The following is an 18,727-nucleotide window of genomic DNA, read 5'->3' on the forward strand; positions in this document are numbered from 1 at the left end:
TAAAAAAATATACAGGACTTCCGAACTTGTTTTGCCCATGAGTTAGGAGCCGCTCACACTGAATGTGTTTTTTCGTGCATCTGCTCTGTTTTTCCATTGTTTTCCTATGTATACACGTGCTGGACGAACGTCCTTGACTGCTGCACTGTGTCTCGCTGTTTCTTCAGTGTCTCATGCAGGACCGGCACATTTTTAGACACTGTATCAAGTTAAAAATAACTTCAGGTCTCAGAAACGCATGTCAAGACACCTGCATTCTGTTTCATTCGTTGCACTGTGTCTAGATTGTTTTTACCACAGGCATCACAAAGATTTTACATTTTGAACAAGTTCAGGCTGCAAAGAGGTGACTGTTACAATGTTTAACATTATTCCAGATTATTCTGCAGCAAGCAAAGTTTCAGCGCTTGATAAACGGCAATGTTTTTTTTCCTTCTGCTCTAGTATGCTGAGGGGCTGCCATGCCTTGTACGTTTACTGTAACGAATGTTGCCTACAATGCTTACATAAAATACAGCCTTTGGCAACATAATAAACAATACACTGCAGCATTAGAATATAAGCTCCAGGTGAAAGTAAATAAGACCGAAATATATTACTATTGTGTACAACAAGTCATCAAATTAATAATAATAATAATAATACTGTATCATACTGCATTATAATGAAAAACTGGACAACAATTAATGATTATTGGGTTATAATAATAATAAATAACAACTGGAAAACATGCATTAATTTTGAACTGGAATATTATTTCATTAAACATTTTGAATGTACTTGGCAACAATTGCTGATAGGATGAATTTAAAATTATGATTTAAAATAAACTGTATGTAATTTTTAAGCAAAATTTTCTAAATGGGGCCCCGGGGTGGTCGGTTGCTTGGGGCCTCAGAAATTGTAAACCCGCCCCTGCTTGGCCTGTTATGGGCCTTCTGTTCTGTGTGCTTCTTGTGACCTAGGAAACCGAGTCTGCATCTACAAGAACTTTTCAGCATTTTTCAAGGTGTGAAGTAATTCTGTACTCAGCTGTGGCCACCATTGCAGGTATTTGAGAACTTTCTCGATTTGCTTTAAATGCAGTTTTGGGTTACACCATGGGCAAATATTGTTCTTTCATCTGTAATATGAATGAATGTGAAACTGTTGCTAGGCATATATTTCCTAGGTATATATAAAATGTAGTGGTTTCATGTATGCGAGATGCGTGTGTCTCTTTGAGTGTGTTTGAATGTCTTGTCAACACACTGGTGACCTCTGGAGTCACAGAAACTGTTGCCGGGCAACAAAGGTGCAGAGCACCTCTCTGAACAATGCTGGACTTTATCCAGACCCCCAAATCGGGGCTGGCTCTTACATTTCCCGATGAAAATCAAACCTTTGCTGTGCCCACCCATCTGAAAAAGAGTAATAGAGAAAGCTTCCTGCTCTGGAGCAGAGAAAGTATCCTCAGGTATGTGCTAATGGGTCTCAATGACATTAGAGCCCATTCATGAACCCCTGGTGTGCTGCTCTGGGAGAAGGTGTCATGTTTCAAATGACTGTGAGAATCAGTATATGGCAGGATCCTCTAAGAATGTGCTGATTTACTAATTTTTGATGATTCTGTGTCCTTTTTTATCTATCCAAATAAGATGTACAAAAAAGAAGAAAAAGCCACCTGATAAAAGGGATTTTGTTTCTTGTTTACTTATCTATCCAAACCAAAGAGTAGATGACAAATGATCATTAGTACACTCACTAGAAGAAATTACTCCATACAGGACCTTTAAGGAATACTTCCAAACCAGTATGCCAGACATCATCTAGTGTTCCACAGAATAAAGTTTTCAGTTTTGGGATAAGTATCCCTTTAAATCGTTTTATCACTCATTATTCTATCGCTTCATATTTGGAACCCCTAAAAAAGTTTCAAGCAAGAGTTCAATCAAAAGAACCCTAAAGGGTTCTTTGTAGCCAGGTTACAAGGTTCTATAGAGAAGCCTAATAAAACCTTTTCTCTAAAAGATGTATCTTCCTTTGGTATAATTAATTATTGCTCAAGAGAAGTTGTTGAGCGCACTCATGCTGAATCCAATAATAAAATAGACACGTTGTTGCACGGTTTTGATTAAATAAGTTTATTTTGATCAGTTACATACAGGGGGTATATCCCTGTGGGAGCATCACAGTAACATCCTAGATACTTTTCTTCTTTATAATCACACTTGCTCTAAAAAATAAAATCACCTTTTAATTCTGCTTGAGATCAGAAATAGGTTAATTTACAGAATTCTTGTATGACAAGAAAATGTGCATTCTGAAATACTCTCACAATTCAGCAGTTAAAATGATTTCATCAAACTACTTGCAAGCATCCATTTTTGTTGGTAAAATAGACTTGGCATTACAAACACTAAGACAGATGTTCATCTGATCTAGATCACTGAGAGTGTTGCTTTTCAAAAAAGAACAATAATCATATAATAATTGACAGCATGAAATATAACTTTAAAAAGCTAGTAGCCAGGCAGTGAATGGGTAATAATCCTTCAAAGCTAGCACTTACAAAAATGCCAGTGTAGAACTATTGGCTTAGACAGTAAAAGAAACCCCCCCTGATTAGCACACTATTCACACACCCAGTAACTTGTGCGAAATAAATCAGGTAAAATATCAGTTCATTAGTCTAAAAAAAATAAATGTTGATACACTTTTGTAATTTTGTATAGTGTAAGTCATGCTGTGCCTCTATGTGTGTGAGTGCATGTTTATGTATGAACCAGCAAAATAATTGGCTCTGGTCTGTTCGACCTACGAACACACAGTTCTCTGAGATGAAAGATTCTTCAATAGTCATGAGGATACATGGGTATTTTCAAACAAAAATTTACGAAAACTGAACTGTACATAACATCTATAACATTATTTTCCCTTTATACCATCTTATCATCAAGGGCAGCAAAGAAACAAAACAAAAACATAATAATAAATACATTGCATCAAAGCCATTGGTTTACAATATATTAAAATTGCTGCATAATATAGTATATCTTTATAGTGTTTATATATAAAACTCATATTTGTAAAAAAGAAAAAAGAAAAAAGAAAAAAAGACATCTGTAAAAGAATAATAATACAAAAGTTATTAAGATAAATTTGCCTGTGTAAACACATTGGATTGGACAGAATCACATTCAAAAAGGCTTTTCATCTGGCATGATGAAAGCTTAGAGGATATGATTGGCAAATAGGGACGGTAATTTCACATGTCATGGTAAGTCAGACCTTCAAAACACAGACTGTGCGATAGCTTCCCCCCCCACCCCCTCCAATCAACACTTCAATTTATAGGCAAGGTGCATTTTTTCAAGACGGGAAAAAAGCCTCTGATTTCCCTTCGAGAACAGATTTATACATTAATGGCTACAGACACAGACAGATTTGGTAACAACATGTTGCAAAGTGACAGTGGTTTGCACGGCGAAAATCTTACTAAATATGAGATTATACAAATTATTGCCACTGTCAAAGCTTTCATGTTTTGTTCATGATGAAATCTGCTTTTAAACTGCATATATTACTAACTATAGTCTGAAGCAAAACCACACCAGGCAATAACAGCGATAAGTGACATTTTCTGCAATTTCTCCTATCCCTTCTTATACAAGATCACTTAATAAAAAGCAAAAGTGCTTTTCTTAGTGAATGCAACACATTCAAATACCTGTGTTCACTCTGAATCAGCTAAACGAAATCTAAAAAAAAAAAAAAAAAATTCACAGAATCCACAAAAAGTTAAAAGATTCACCCTGTTCAGATCATAACTGATTTGGAGTGGTCAGCACACTAGATTTGCTTTTACAGTCTAAATCTTCTAATAATAATAATAATAAAAAGCTTAACCTCTAGACCTCATTTAACCTTAGAGTTATAATTGTCCCTTTTTAAAAATGGATGGATTGCAGTAGGAAATTAACTTGGCTGCGATACACTATCGTCCTTTCCCCTCTCTCCTTCTCCAGTAAAGGGATATGTAAAACCAAATGAGCACAGTAACTCAGAATACAAAGACTTTCATTCTTATAGAGCGAGCTTGTGAATCTTATCACCAGTTAAAAGGAGGTTTGCCTGTCTGGGTGGGTAACCCGGCACTCTAGAAAGAATTTGCATGATAAGCAACGATAACCTTGGCTTTGTTCACTACTTAAGTTTTTTCAGTATTTCTGCTCTCCTCTTGGGCTTACTGTGAGAGGTGCCTGTGTCCTGTTTATCCTGGAAAACTGTTCGCTAATTCCTAATCAGTTGACAAAAGTATGAAAGCATTTTTCATTATTCATTTTCAAAGTATTTTCTTCATTAGAAAAACATATTTACAATCCAGTGTCCCTTTCAGCAATAGTTTATGCTGTCCTTAGAAGTCCCTCCAGTTTCATTTATATAAACACAGTCAGAATAGAAACAATAGTTATCAATTTCAATAGTCTCAGGGGTCATGCATGGCAGCATGATGTAACTGGCACCGCAGTAAATGGTAAGTGCTAAGAAAAAAAAGGAAAATACATTTAAATATAAGCAAAAAAATAATAATCTTTACGAAAGAAAAATGACAAGGGACCAGACCTGTGCTTCAAGGCAGGGCTCACTGCACAGACTGTATCTGTTGGGTTTTTTCAGTTCAACATTTACACATTTTTGTAAATTTGGCTTATTGGTGAGCCCCTGTTGACTGTGAGCATCATCGGTACTGGTTCCTAATAGGAATGTTATGTTATGGCACTTGGTGCAAATCGACAGGCAGCTTGACAGTACGGGATTGCGTGTCCGTGCTGTGTTCAGTAGTATGGCACTAACCCTGTTCTAAACACCCATCAAGAGCTTGTGTGGCTCTTTTCACCCTTCTTAAAATATACATCATTAATAGCTGCACACCAGCTGCTGATTGGCTGACCTTTGTACATTGCATTGCCTCTTGCCAGCTGATTGAAGGGATACAAGGTTTCCTGGGGCAAGCAAGGGGCAATTTGAATTCAGAATAGCCTTCACAGAAAGGAACGAAAAAAAGCAGAGATGATGATGCTGATGATAGCAGTGATCAGAGTATGTTGCGTGTGCGTATAGTGAGTTAGCTGCAATTTTTCTTCCTTTTGCTCCTCTCCTTCACTTGTACATGTTCTCATTCCATATTCTCTTCATTGTAGCAATCATTTGGTGACCTGAGAGAGAGAAAAAGGAGAAAGAGAGAGGGGTTAGTCTATGGTTGTATGTGTTGTTAAATAAAACTTGGAGAAATCACATTCTAGTCTCTGGCTTCTCAACAGGATGTTTCATTTTAATTATTAGAACTCTGTACCCACTGAGCCATCTGTCTAGTTTTGCTGGGGAGGCAAACCAAACCAACCCCCTTGCACACTAGAACTGGAGCTTCCCAGCTCTCCCTTTCTGGGTGTAAAAGCTGTCCCCAACTGCCCCACTGAAATCACAATGGCCATGCACACACTAGGGGTGGGAATTTTTAGGCGCCTCACGATTCGATCAGATTCCAATTCTGGGACGCAGGATCCGATTCCAAAATGAATCCAGATACATCTACATGTTTTTCTTATCGATTATTCTGCTGTGCAAAGGCAAAACACAATAACTTCACATTTTGATCAAAATTGGGGTTCTTATACTGTAAGTTGTCCTGTGACAAGTCTAGCTCAACTTTGCCCAGAAAATTGCAAAAACTACAAAATCCACACTAAAATCAAGTAACTGTTTTGCACATATAAGCGCCACTGCCCTGCCGCGGTGAACTCAGAATCTATTCTGAATTACTGAGAATTGATTCAGAATCATTGGTGAAAGAATCACAATGCATTGGTGAGTCGATTTTTTTTCTCCCACCCCTAGTACACACTGCATCTAAATGGCATCCATGTTTTTTGTCTGCAGCTGTGAGACCAGACTGTTGCTATGGTATATCACTATGTTAATCAGCACAATTTCTGGAGTGACTTCTGTATTCCATACACATGAATGAAAAAAATTTTTTTTTGCTAAATTATTTTTACGTCGCTTTATGTTTTCTGTTTTTTACATTGTACATGTTGCGGCACATTCCTGGTGAAATAAATACTAGAGGCACAAAAACAAGAAGGACTCTTTTTCCCTTATATAGTATTACAAGTAAAACGGCAGATTATCAGCTCATAAACACTTACTTTTCGCCCTGTTCCACATACAATGGTATCTTATGACATCTGAACACTTTTACAATAGTGCATGACTTGTAAGGCAGTACATTTTAATGTTTGCATTGTATAACCAACTACATTTACAAGCTTGTTTGAGTGCGATCAAATTGCGCAATGGCTGAACCACGGTTAGGTTTAAGGTTTAGGGTAAGGAGATAGGTTGGGTTGAACTCTATAGAGCATAAACCTTAATAACCTCATCTCTTTTTATGACACTGTCAGTTAGGTTTATGTTTAAGGTTTAGGGGAGGGAGGTATGTTTTGTTGATAGAGCATTAACCTTTATTGAACTCAAAAATGTTACTAATTTTTACTGCCACATGGTCGATATTTCACCATGCCATGATACGTGTATACCATGTAATATAATTTTGCATAAATGTTGCCACAGTCACGTCATTTTCATGAGATCTGGCTAGATAACGGAAGGGATTCACTACCACATTTAAATGTGGTTGTCACTCTCAAAACTTTACAGTTTATACGTGGCCAATATGTGTCTATCTCAAAGCTGACAAACATACTTTTTTAGTATCATCTTAATATGGTTTACAAAGAAAAGCAAAGAGAGCTGCAGCATTGTAAGATTATATTCCATTCTGAAAACTGAATATGTTTAAAAGTGCTGAGGTATTACCCTCAGATAATCACATTAGGTACATTTACGAAGCATCCAGGGTCTTGTTAAGGATTTGTCTGTCATTATGCTATGAATCATCTGGCCTGAAAACTCGTCTGTTGCTTTAGAATACACTAAACAGGGATTAGAGTTTTAGACAGTGATGTTTATTGTGTTCTTAATTATGTAATAGTACTCACACTCATACACGATAATCATCAAACAACCAATGCTTTGGTGAAGAAATTCAGTAATTATGGACAAATACTTGATCTGGCCATTTAAACTCTGTAGATGTATGTAATATAGTCTTGTTAATTTCACACATATGGTGAAAACACAAAAGTAAAAATTGTGCAGTGTACATTGTTGGGTAGATTACTTCTGAATTGTATTCTGATACTGATTACAAATTACACAACTGAAATTGTAATTAGATGTGTGACTTTCTTCTGCTGAACACAATCAAAGATTTGCAGCTCTGTTGGTCTGTACAATGCAAGTGAATGGTAGCTAGAACTTTGAAGGTCCAAAAAGCATATAAAGGCATCATAAAAGTAATCCATATGACTACAGTGGTTAAATCCATATCTTCAGAAGTGATATGATAGGTCTGGGTGAGAAACAGATCAATATATAATCAAGTCCTTTCTACTATAAATCTCCACTTTCACTTTCTTCTTCTTTTGTTTTTGGCCATTCACATTCTTTATGCACATTGCCACCTACTGGGCAGGGAGGAGAATTCATAGTAAAAAAGGGCTTAAATACTGATCTGCTTCTCACCTACAACTAACATATCACCTCTGAAGACATCCACTGGAATTTTATGGATGACTTTTATGCTGCCTTTATGTGCTTTCTGGACCTTCAAAGTTCTAGCTACCATTCACTTGCATTGTATGGACCTACTGAGCTTAGATATTCTTCTAAAAATCTATGTTTATGTTCAGCAGAAGAAAGAAAGTCATACACACCTGGGATGGCATGAGAGTGAGTAAATGATGAGAGAATTTGCATAATGGGGTGAACTATCCCTTTAAGAAATGTTCTCTAAGAGTGAAGACAAGCTTTCTATGGACAAGATTCTATATGTTGTCATATCATTCTGATATTTGTGGGTTTATTTGATATTTAACTAGATTTACAACAATCAAAAATTAAGTGCTCACAATGCAACATCGCTTTAGTGATTAAAACATTCTCTATCTACTTTATAATTCAACAGCAGCAGTCCTCTTTTCATCTCTCACTCGTTCTCTATAACACTCTCATTCATTCCTCCTTGCATTGGTAGCAGGCCACACTGTCTCTGTCAAATCTTTTGCCCTCATCAATGCTCATTTTTCCTTACATTTTTACCCACTGTCACATCACCCTGCTTCCTTGTAATAGTGCATGTGTGGGTGTCTGTCTGTTACATAACTCTGCAGTTTCCTCTCCACTTTGTGCTTTGACCCCTATAGACTCCATTGATCAGAGAACTTTTCCCATCTATATAAGTGACTGAGGCAATATGTCTTGCCATCATGCTATCATTTATGCTAATTTATGTGCCTCTGACAAGGCCATGGTTGACGCTTTGTCCAGCCAGAGATATCTAATTGATTTCCTGTTAAACCAAGGCCCGGAGGAGCATTAGGAGAACTGCAGAATGCTGTGCTGTATGCCCTAAGAGAAGGCAGCTTTTACAATTTCTAATTAAATTAGTGACTCAGTTTAGGCTGTTAACCTAAAGTCAGTAAACAGCAGCAGTTTTGCTAATTAGAAAGTGGAGAATGCAGTAGAGGAGTAGGAGGCCATCTAAGAAAGGATGGAAACCATAACAATTCTGGTTCCAATTCTGATTCCGCTTAACGATTCTGGTTTGTTAACGATTCTTCTGAGGAAGCATCCCCACTTCAATAGTTTGTCCTAATTATATACTGAGCAAAAATACTCTACAAACACAGTAAGAATTCTTGGTTCGAGTTGGATACAAAAAACTAATGACCACTCCGACTCATTAGACTGAATCAAACCCATAATTTATGAGTCTTTTTGACTGTTTCATTAGAACCAACTCATTAGAGTCACTATTTTGTGAATTGCACTACTTGGGTGTAGTGTTCTGTCCGCATTGTAGAAAGAATGGAGACATTCAAGAACTGTTAACAAAAAGAATAATTTGATGCAGAACAACACTCCTTGACCACATTTTAATAGTCACAGTAACATAAACGGGGAAAATCTGCCCTGCCTATAGAACAGTTGAGAGACTACTTATTTTTAGTGTACTGCTCCCACACATTGTCCTCCACCTAAAAAACTGGCCACCAGAGAAGCCTGTTTCCCGAATATTAGATGTTTTTATTCTCTTTCTTTTGATGCCTCACTCTTTCTTTCGGGCAAGCAAAGCTAAGGTAATAATATAAATAGACTTACAACAGTGAGTGTGAGAGGCTGATAAGAGAAACAGGGGAAGGGGCCAGAAATAGAACGTGTAGAGGAGCCAAATTTGAGATTATTGACTGCTGAAATAACCTGGTCACTCACAGCACTACTCAAAATATGAATCATAATAAACAGGTCAAGCCACCAAAAGTCCATCGCTAATAAGGTCAAGGTTTCATAGCCTCATTATTCTATTCTATTCTATTCTATTCTTATGTTAAGTTAATCAAAGACCCTACAAACATCAGAGTTATAGGTCTGGAATTTCATAAAGGCGGGATGTTATCATACAGTCCTGAATGCTTTCTCATAAATAAGCTTGAACCATTGTATTCTTTATTTAAAAAGGTCAGAAGGAAAACAATTGTGTAAGGAAATGAACAGGTGGGGCTTTGTTGGAGGCTTGCAGAAATTTGACCAGGTCTTACCTTTACTGTGGATGGTTGGCGGGAAAGCTGTTCCACTCTGAAGAAACAGAAGAATAGGAAAAAATGAATAATGAGAGCATGCAGATATTTTTGCCATGCTATTAAAAATTACTTGCATATAGACAGAGGCCCTTAAAATATCCTACAAATTTACATTAGAATCAATGAAATACAAGGGTTGTAAATCAGAGCTCTATGAGTAAAAATAGCAAAGTGGTTTGATTCGGAGTGACCACCAGCAGTTGGGTAGTGAAAGAAGTTGGAGAGGATCCACAAGTCTGTAAGACTAATTCTGTTTAAAATGAACACAGAGTGCCTCATTTTGGGGAAATAACATTGACATGACCTCTGTTTTTTGCATTCTTTTATTTTGGTAAAAAGTAATCGAGTTCTCAGTTAAAAAATGCTTAGACTCATCATTTCAGCATTTTAGTTCTTTCTGTTGGTTTGCTTTAAGAAAAGCTCTTTTTTGCTTTCTTGAAATTTCACTCATTCTGTTGGCATTCTCAATGGATGGCAATGTGCTTGTCTTTCCTACAGACTTCTTTTGCTTAATCACACAGATCAGGGATGCTGATATCTACAGTAAGTCCCAATGGATACCATGCCAGCTGATGCCAGGAAAGCAAGGGATATGAGACAAATGTGCGTGCTCATATTTTTGCGTGACTGCCTGCATAGTGTTTTCCCCTGTGCTATAAATGGCTCCCTCTTGGCCCATAACAGCTAACAACCTAGAAATAATACAGCACTCTTTAATCTCAATATATATATATATATATATATATATATATATATATATATATATATACACATACACACATTCGCTCCAGTGAATGCCTTTCATTTTGCATGTTACGTTTTTATAAATAGGAGGAGGATGCATGAGGACAAATGGGAATACTACATTCAAGTAAAAGATATTTGTGTATACTATCATGCATGAAAAAGCACAGTTCTAATAAAGGCTCTATTTCTGGACTAGATTAAACCCCATGATGATGCACTGCTTATGAAAAATTGTTATGTATTAGTGTATTGGTTGGAAATTTTTTATAATAAAATCACAGACTTATTACTGCTGAAGTTGAGTTTATAATTTAAGATGAATTCACAAATATAACTGCTTATAATCTGTGAAGCTGATGCTTTGGAATGCACTTTTCTGTACAAAATCATAGAAGATCATTACATAAAGCATAACTTTTAGATAAATGCTGCACCATATGCTCGTACTGTATATTAGAGCAATGGTAAATATTGGAGCTTTCTCGAGCAAGGCTAATTTTCAAAATTTGCTCCCTGGTTGCTCTTCAAAAAAAGCCTGAAGCGTGGCTTACACAGAATACAGGATGCAATTCAGTGGCCAAATGAAGGCATGTTTCACACTGGTGTGGGTAAAGTACAACCAAACGTGAGAGTCTACTTCTTGAAATCCTCAAGGACAGTGTTCACCTTCACCTGTCATAATTAAATTTAAATAAAGCCAATTAATTTTTTTATTAGATTTATTCAAGACCTGAATACAGTATCTGTATTCTGTAATAAATGATTATAATAATTCTAATTTAAATTAAATAATCCAATGCAAATGGTAAGTAGCTCCTTGTAAAAAAAAAAAAAAGAGCATAATGATTGATTTATGTTGTAATAGATGGCTTGCCAAGAGGAAAAGTCAACCTCCTGTGCTGTGTCTCTAAGACCTATCGTGGGAAGATCTTCAGGGTGTTTACAGTTATCCAACATACCACCCTGCCTAAAAATGTCCACAAGCAGACAGGAAGGATGTCATTTTTAAGTGGCAACACACACAGGAAAGCCTCTTGATAAAAGGTCGCCACAAAAAAGAAAGTGAGTCGCAAAGTTCGAGCATCGTGTTTGTCTTTACCATTTAAGGACATGCGACTCTCCCATAACCAAAACCGGCATATATTTTGGATAAAGGATTGTTTTAAAATTTTTGTGTAAATATACACAGATATAGCACAACATATCTTATAATGGTTTAAGTAAGCTGTGTTAAAATGTAATGACGTGTCTGGGTAGTGAGAATAGCAAGTGACCACACTGGGGTTTATTTGGTGTACAATTCTTCTCATGTCTATTTTTACTGGACAAAGTCTTTTAAAAACGGGTCACAAATGCTGTTTATGAACTTGCTTAGTTAGCTTGCTCAATGCTGTTTTACTAATATGATATTTATAATGTAATTATAATAATTAAAAGTTTATGATTTGGGAAGAGGAAGCTGGCTCTTGATCTACCTTTTTATGAATACATTTTATTTTCATGACTTTTCCAGTTGTTCATGATTACTTAAAGTAATTTGATGGAGATTGCATACAAAAAATTCCTTGATAATTCCAGGTTTTTCAAGACTGTCATGAGTCATGATCAATACAAGCAGTACATTTACTAGAACTAACTCTGACATCTGTAACCTGAAGTTTTATCATTACTTATGCAGAATGTCTTTATTTTAGAATAGATCTAAATCTCCCTGTCAACTTATCGCCCACGTAACTCATCCCCCCTCGTGGAATAGCTAGAACCACCTGAGGCTATTTGCCAGCGAACAAGGATGGCCAAGATAGCCAAAATCACCATGGCAACAAGCTATTCACTGGACTGTCATTGTCAGTGGATGAAATGATAACCCCACGTCATTAAACCGTTTGCATAAAAATGTTTAATTTAATTTAATTAACACAAGCTATCAAGGTTATAAGTAAAGGCGTGGGCACTCACTGTGTCTCTGCTTTTTCACGATCATCTAGGTAGAAAAGGGCTGTGGCAAGGAAGAACATTCCTCCCAGAACGATGACAAAGGGGCAGAGCATGAGGGCATAGCCCAGACTAAGGAACTGCCATAACACTGACGTGGCGTAGCTTTGCTGCAGCGAATCTGATATCTGTAGGAACACACAGAGACACAAACAAAAGAAACACTCATTAGCAAACAAAAGAAAAGTCTACTGTGAATCATCAGTTGTGTCTCGTTTGGAAGGCTGCATCCTCCGGAGGTCGCATTTGTCGGCTGCATACGTCATCGAGGCTGTCTTGTTTCAGAAAAGCAAGTAGGACACTTCAAATGCAGCCTTCGAATGTGACCTTCTTTCACGGGAATTCAGAGTATGCATGTGGTGTATCCTTCGTGGGCACTCACAACCCACAATTCTTTGCATCAACGGAAATGTCAAAAAAAAAAAAAAATGATGCCAATTTGCCCGTAAATATGATGTTCAAACGAAAGGAATGTTAATTCCCAAGTTGAAGTACCTCAGTAGATGGGTGCAGAGTATATAATATGTATAATTATATTAATATAAAATCTATTTTCTTTTCTCTTTACATCATTATAACTCTCCTAAAATGTACCTCATACATTCCCTTCCAGAGGGACTTTGTTCCCTTCTCACTCAAAGCGCTCGTGCTTGTTAAAGAGTGGTGTGTTGTCATAGCAACCATGTTACATTCCGTTTCCGTTTGTCCTACGAATGCCGTCTCGTTTAAATGAGGCTTGTTTAAAGGAGGACACTCGGTATACTGCAGCCTTCAAAGGACGCATCCTACCTAGCACGCAGCCTTCGAAACGAGACACAGCAAGTGATTAGTTAGTTATTTTACAAAACAGCCGCTTGTGATACCTTGTCTTAAAGGGATATTTCAATACACACCAAAAATAGTAACCCTTTCTTCTGCAGAACACAAATGATGATTTCTAGAAGAATTTCTTACCTTTGTTGGTTTTCACAGTGCAAGTAAATGGGTACCAAAATGTTGAAGCTCCAAAAGGCAGCATAAAAGTAATCCATTAGACTTTAGTGGTTAAATCCATATCCAGTAGCGGTTCTAGCTTGTATGGCGCCCTGGGCGAAACCCGCTTCAGCACATGGTGATTGTAAATGAGATGGCTGGTGGAGTTCAGAGCGCCCATTTGTCTGTATGGGCGCCTCATGCTGCCACCGGCAAGATGCCGCCCCGGCCCATATCTTCAGAAGCGATATGATAAGTTTGGGTGAGAAACAGATCAATATTTAAGTCATTTTTTACTATCAATCTCCATTTTCACTTTCTTCTTTTGTTTTTGGCAATTCGCATTCTTTGTGCATATTGCCGCCTACTGGGCAGGGAGAAGAATGTATAATAAAAAGGGACTTAAATATTGATCTGTTTCTCACCCACACCTATCATATCGCTTCTGAAGATATGGATTAGCCACTGGAGGTTTTTGGATTACCATTATGCTGCCTTTATGTGCATTTTGGAGCTTAAATTTTTTGGTACCCATTCACTTGCATTATATGGACCTACAGAGCTGAAATATTCTTCTAAAAATCTTCATTTGTGTTTAGCAGAAGAAAGAAAGTCATACACATCTGGGATGGCATGAGGGTGAGTAAATGATGAGAGAAATTTTATTTTTACGCAAACTATCCCTTTAAGCAACTGGTAACTGTTATTAATGAATAAATCAATAAAGAGACAAAAAGCATTTATTAAAATATTGATTAAATTAGGGAAACACTGCATATGTTTCTGTTTAACATAACCTTTAAATAATTCTTTTTTGTTGTTCAGTATGTTCCCTAAAGATTTGCTCAGACAATACAAAAGTTTTGACTCTGAATTTTAAGACTAAGCCCACTGCTTCATTTTCAAAGTCATTTTCGTAACCAGGACTTGCGAGGTAAAAAGAAAACAAAAAAAGAGGATCTACTGTAGGTAGTGCTAATATTAGTTCATATGTATCTAGCTTTGCTAACAAAATAAACAGGCAATAGAAATGCACAGTCTGTGACATAATACAGAACCAAAATTACAAAGAGAGGGAAAGAAATCCTGCACACTGCTGTAGCTCGCAAGAATTGTTTTTTTTATTTTTTTTACATAACATAACATAACATAACAGAAATGTTTCAGTCATGCAATCTTCATCAGGTATTTAAGAGCAAAGAATGACAAACTGGCAAATTTTAAATAAAAGTGGCCAATTAGAGAAGCTTCTTTGATAAGGATGTGGCCAATAACAATAAGGTAGAAGGAAACGCCTTTAAAACCAGATGTTTTTCATCTATCTTCATCATATTTTATGAAACAAAATTATATAAAATTGATGGCTACATTAAAGTGATCAAGGAGTCATAAACTGGGCTAATAAATCTCCTCACACAGTCGCTCTGACCGATGTTAGGACGGTTAATCTGTTAGCATCAGCACTAGTGTGGGTCTCATGGGTCGGGTAGGAATGCTAACTTTAAAAGGTGTGTGAGTGGGTGTTGACAGTGTATGAGTAGACCACACGTATATCTCAAGGATTATGATGCCAAACATTACTGTTGAACTATTTCTACTGACAAAGTAGGCCTGAGATGTTTTGAGCATTTCTGTTGCGTGTCTTATGAGGTTTTTGAGAAATAGATGGTAGATTGTGGCTGATAGCCTATTTTATTAGATAATTACAGCACCCACTATGCCCAAGGCTATAGATTCATACACAGGTAATACAAATGTTTTTACATCAGTTAGAGTGAAATGGAGCATTACCAGGTATTTAGGAAACGTAGTTAAATTTAAAGGCCTAATACACGCATCGTTCTCTTTCCAAACATCACTTTCTGAAAGAGAAGCATTAACTACATGCTAATGTAGTGCTACATGTTCTTAAACCTTCTTCCTTCAGTAGGCTATTGGATACTTCTGCTTGAATAATGGTTCACTGAGTTGGACAACATGTATTAATAGCTGGAAACACTATAGTGTGATTGTCCAGTGTCAAAGTTCCTGTGGCTTTCCTCTAACAAACAGTTTTCCTATGTTTTGTTTAACGTATGAGGATTTTTTGTGACAGAAGTACGTCAGAGGAGCCTTCGCACAAGCTTGCAAGACCTGTGGAGAGAAATTACCAAGTAACTGTTGATGTATGACTTGGTCCAACATTCCTGGACTTGACAGGTCAGAATGTCCCAAAACTTCATTTGAAGAAGAACCCCAGTTATAATCTACAGTGAAATGGTAAACTTTTCTCCATAAGATCATTGTATTCCCAGAAATAAAGAGTCCTTTGAATTTGACCCAGATTTAACACATAGCCACAAATGAAGCAAGTCACAAAACCATGACAACCTCATTGCCCAGCTGTCTGTCAAAGTTTCTGAGAACCGCAGGTAGGGTGTTTTTTGAGAAGATGGCATTTGGTATGTTGCTAACACAGTGTCTCGAGTGAACTTGACCTCTGGTCTTTGAGAGAAGGCCCAAACTTTCCTGTCAATTAACCTTAAGCTTAAGACGTGTCTGAACCTTGAAATCCTCACAGTTCTAATCCTACTCCTAATTGCTCCTAATTGTAATACTGGACCAGGTTTATTCTGTGAAGTCTATGTTTAGTATCTGTGGGAAAATTTTTAATACCTACCTGCACTGCAAAAAAAAAAAAAAAAATACAAAATTCTTACTCAGTATTTTTGTCTTGTTTTCCAATAAAAAATATGGAAACATCCTTAAAACAAGATACAGAAAAAAGCTATTTGCCAATGGGGTATGAAAAATACACAACTTAAATTTTTCTTACCACATTGGCTAATAGTCCCCCTCTCATTTATACCATAAACCACACAAAATTTTTGATAAATTTCTTCAAAATCAAGACTTACTGTAATATTTTATGTCATTTTGCTTTTCAAGTAAATGTAGCTTGTTTAAAGGGTTAGTTCACCCAAACATTCTCTCATCATTTACTCACCCTCATGCAATCCCAGATGTGTATGACTTTCTTTCTTACCAGAACACAAACAAAGATTTTTAGAAGAATATTTCAGCTCTGTAGGACAAATGAATGGTGACCAGACCTTTCAAGCTCCAAGAATCACATAAAAGCATCCTAAAAGTAATCCATATGACTCCAGTGGTTAAATCTATGTCTTAAGAAGTGATATGATAGGTGTGGTTGAGAAACAGATCAATATTTAAGTCCTTTTTTACTTTAAATCACTTTCACTTTCATATTCTTTCACATTCTGAAAGTGAAAGTGGAGATTTATAGCAAAAAAGGACTGAAATATTGATCTGTTTCTCAACCAAAGTGATTGCATCGCTTCAGACAACATATATTAAGTCATATGAATTACTTTTATGCTGCCTTTATGTGATTTTTGGAGCTTCAAATGTCTGGCTACCATTGACAAATTGAAAGGACCTACATAGCTGAGATATTCTTCTAAAATCTTTATTTGTGTTCAGCAGAAGAAAGTCATTCACATCTGGGATAGCATGAAAGTGAGTAAATGATGAGATAATTTTTTATAAAGGATTATATATATATTAAGGTTAGAATCAGTGTCATGCCATTAAATCATTAACTGTGCCAGGTGGTTCAAATACCAGAGACTGTGATGGAGAGATAAAAATACTGTAGATACAATATACAGGCAGACTGGTCACATGTTTTACCTCCTAATGTGTGCTTAAGGCACACTCTTGTAGAACAAATGTATGCATTAAAATGATGAAGAGCAAACAATATACAGTATCCTTCCTCCAAAAACAGCAAATTTTGTCATCATTTACTTTATGTTGTTCCAAGCACGCATGACTTTCTTTCATCCGTAAAACAAAATGAAATGTTAGGCAGAATGTTGTCTGTCACCATTCACTTTCGTTGTATGGAAAAAATATGCAATGAAATTGAATGGTGACTGAGGCTATTTGTTCCTCACATTCTGCGTAAAATCTCCTTTTGTGTTCCACGAAAGAAAAACGTTATACAGGTTTAGAGCAACATGAGGTGAGTAAATGATTACAGAATTTTCATTTTTGTGTGAACTATCCCGTTAAGTACAGACTGTAAATGTACTTTATTTGTAAGGAGTTGAGAGTAATAATGGAATAAGTGAACAATGGGTCTGACCCCTAAGTCCAGCAGGGCAGGGGGCTCTGAACCTGTCGGAGGCATGCACAGAAGTTACTGTTTAGCCTGGATCAACTACTGTTCGGAATGCCAGGAATGTCTAGCAAATGTCGGAAGTCTAGGAACCACTGTGTGCTTTAAAGAATGATGATTTTATGCCACACTGTGATCGGTTCGGCTTTGTTTTGTTAACATGAACAAAAGTGGAAATCGGAAAAGGGAAACCGAGCCTGGGTTAGCGTATCAATTGCAGAGCACAATGTCACAGGGCACAAGGCGGCGTAGCTTATTGTTGGACAGAAGTGTTTAAGAGTCCGAAGGGAACACTTGTGGGTGAATGTAGCCTTGAATAAGCTGGTGACTGGAATATGAACAACACAATCATGTATCGTGAGGAGAGGTATTACTGGAAAGGCACAGATCGGAAGGAGATATATTATCTAAAAAAGCTAGGTTCCCTTTAGAGGGCTTTTCTGAAATTCCACTATTTTGATCTAAAAAAAAGGGTGTGACAAGGTCATGTCATATATGTCTGTTTTGTTTAGCTTTACATAAAATCTAATTTACCATAAAACCACAATTTAATCTCAATATTACTGACTTCCTCTTTCCAGCATTATGTTATCTCTCAAAACTGCTTGTGTGTCAAAAAACTGATTGAGGTTATCCATCTGAGGTGCAAAGCATAGATTAAGTATTGATCCACACATTGCATGACTCCTTACTGAATACTGCATGCTTTTCTTACTCCTTAAAATACTGGATAAAAGGGCTGAATGAAATGGACCAAAACTGGAAAAATATTGCAATTGCAATTCGAACTGCAATATTGTAAACATAAAAAAGTTGACCAAAATTAACGCCCATGCTCTACTGCCGACTGGAAATACTGTTCTAGAAAGGGAATTCACACTTGAGTCCTCAAACTAAATAAATAGCATCAGCATCGTATTGGGGACCAGCATCCAAAGCATAACATAAGTTTGTTTGTGTGAGACATTCTTACCAGGCCAATGAGGTACGGGCTCCCGGCATCCCCTAGTAAATGTGAGGTGAAGCCCTGAAAGGCGACAGCAGTGGCTCTTCTGGTTGGTATGACAACGTACTGCAGTAGGAGAGA

General features: G+C 36.9%; 1 protein-coding gene across 3 annotated transcripts in view; it reads right to left on the reverse strand.

Moving 5' to 3' along the window:
- Positions 1 to 2,107: 2,107 nt before the first annotated feature.
- LOC127424955 (sphingosine-1-phosphate transporter SPNS2-like) overlaps positions 2,108 to 18,727 on the reverse strand; it is an 89,767-nt gene continuing 73,147 nt past the window's right edge. For all 3 annotated transcript variants that reach the window (XM_051670538.1, XM_051670547.1, XM_051670543.1), the window contains 4 exons: positions 18,614 to 18,712; positions 12,450 to 12,613; positions 9,702 to 9,738; positions 2,108 to 5,198 (listed from right to left, as the gene is read on the reverse strand). In XM_051670538.1, the coding sequence (XP_051526498.1) occupies positions 5,187 to 5,198; positions 9,702 to 9,738; positions 12,450 to 12,613; positions 18,614 to 18,712 (312 nt within the window). In that variant the 3' untranslated portion in view covers positions 2,108 to 5,186. The remainder of the gene's footprint in view (positions 5,199 to 9,701; positions 9,739 to 12,449; positions 12,614 to 18,613; positions 18,713 to 18,727) is intronic.

This window comes from Myxocyprinus asiaticus, chromosome 3 (assembly GCF_019703515.2).
Source record: "Myxocyprinus asiaticus isolate MX2 ecotype Aquarium Trade chromosome 3, UBuf_Myxa_2, whole genome shotgun sequence".
Taxonomy (NCBI): Eukaryota; Metazoa; Chordata; class Actinopteri; order Cypriniformes; family Catostomidae; genus Myxocyprinus; species Myxocyprinus asiaticus.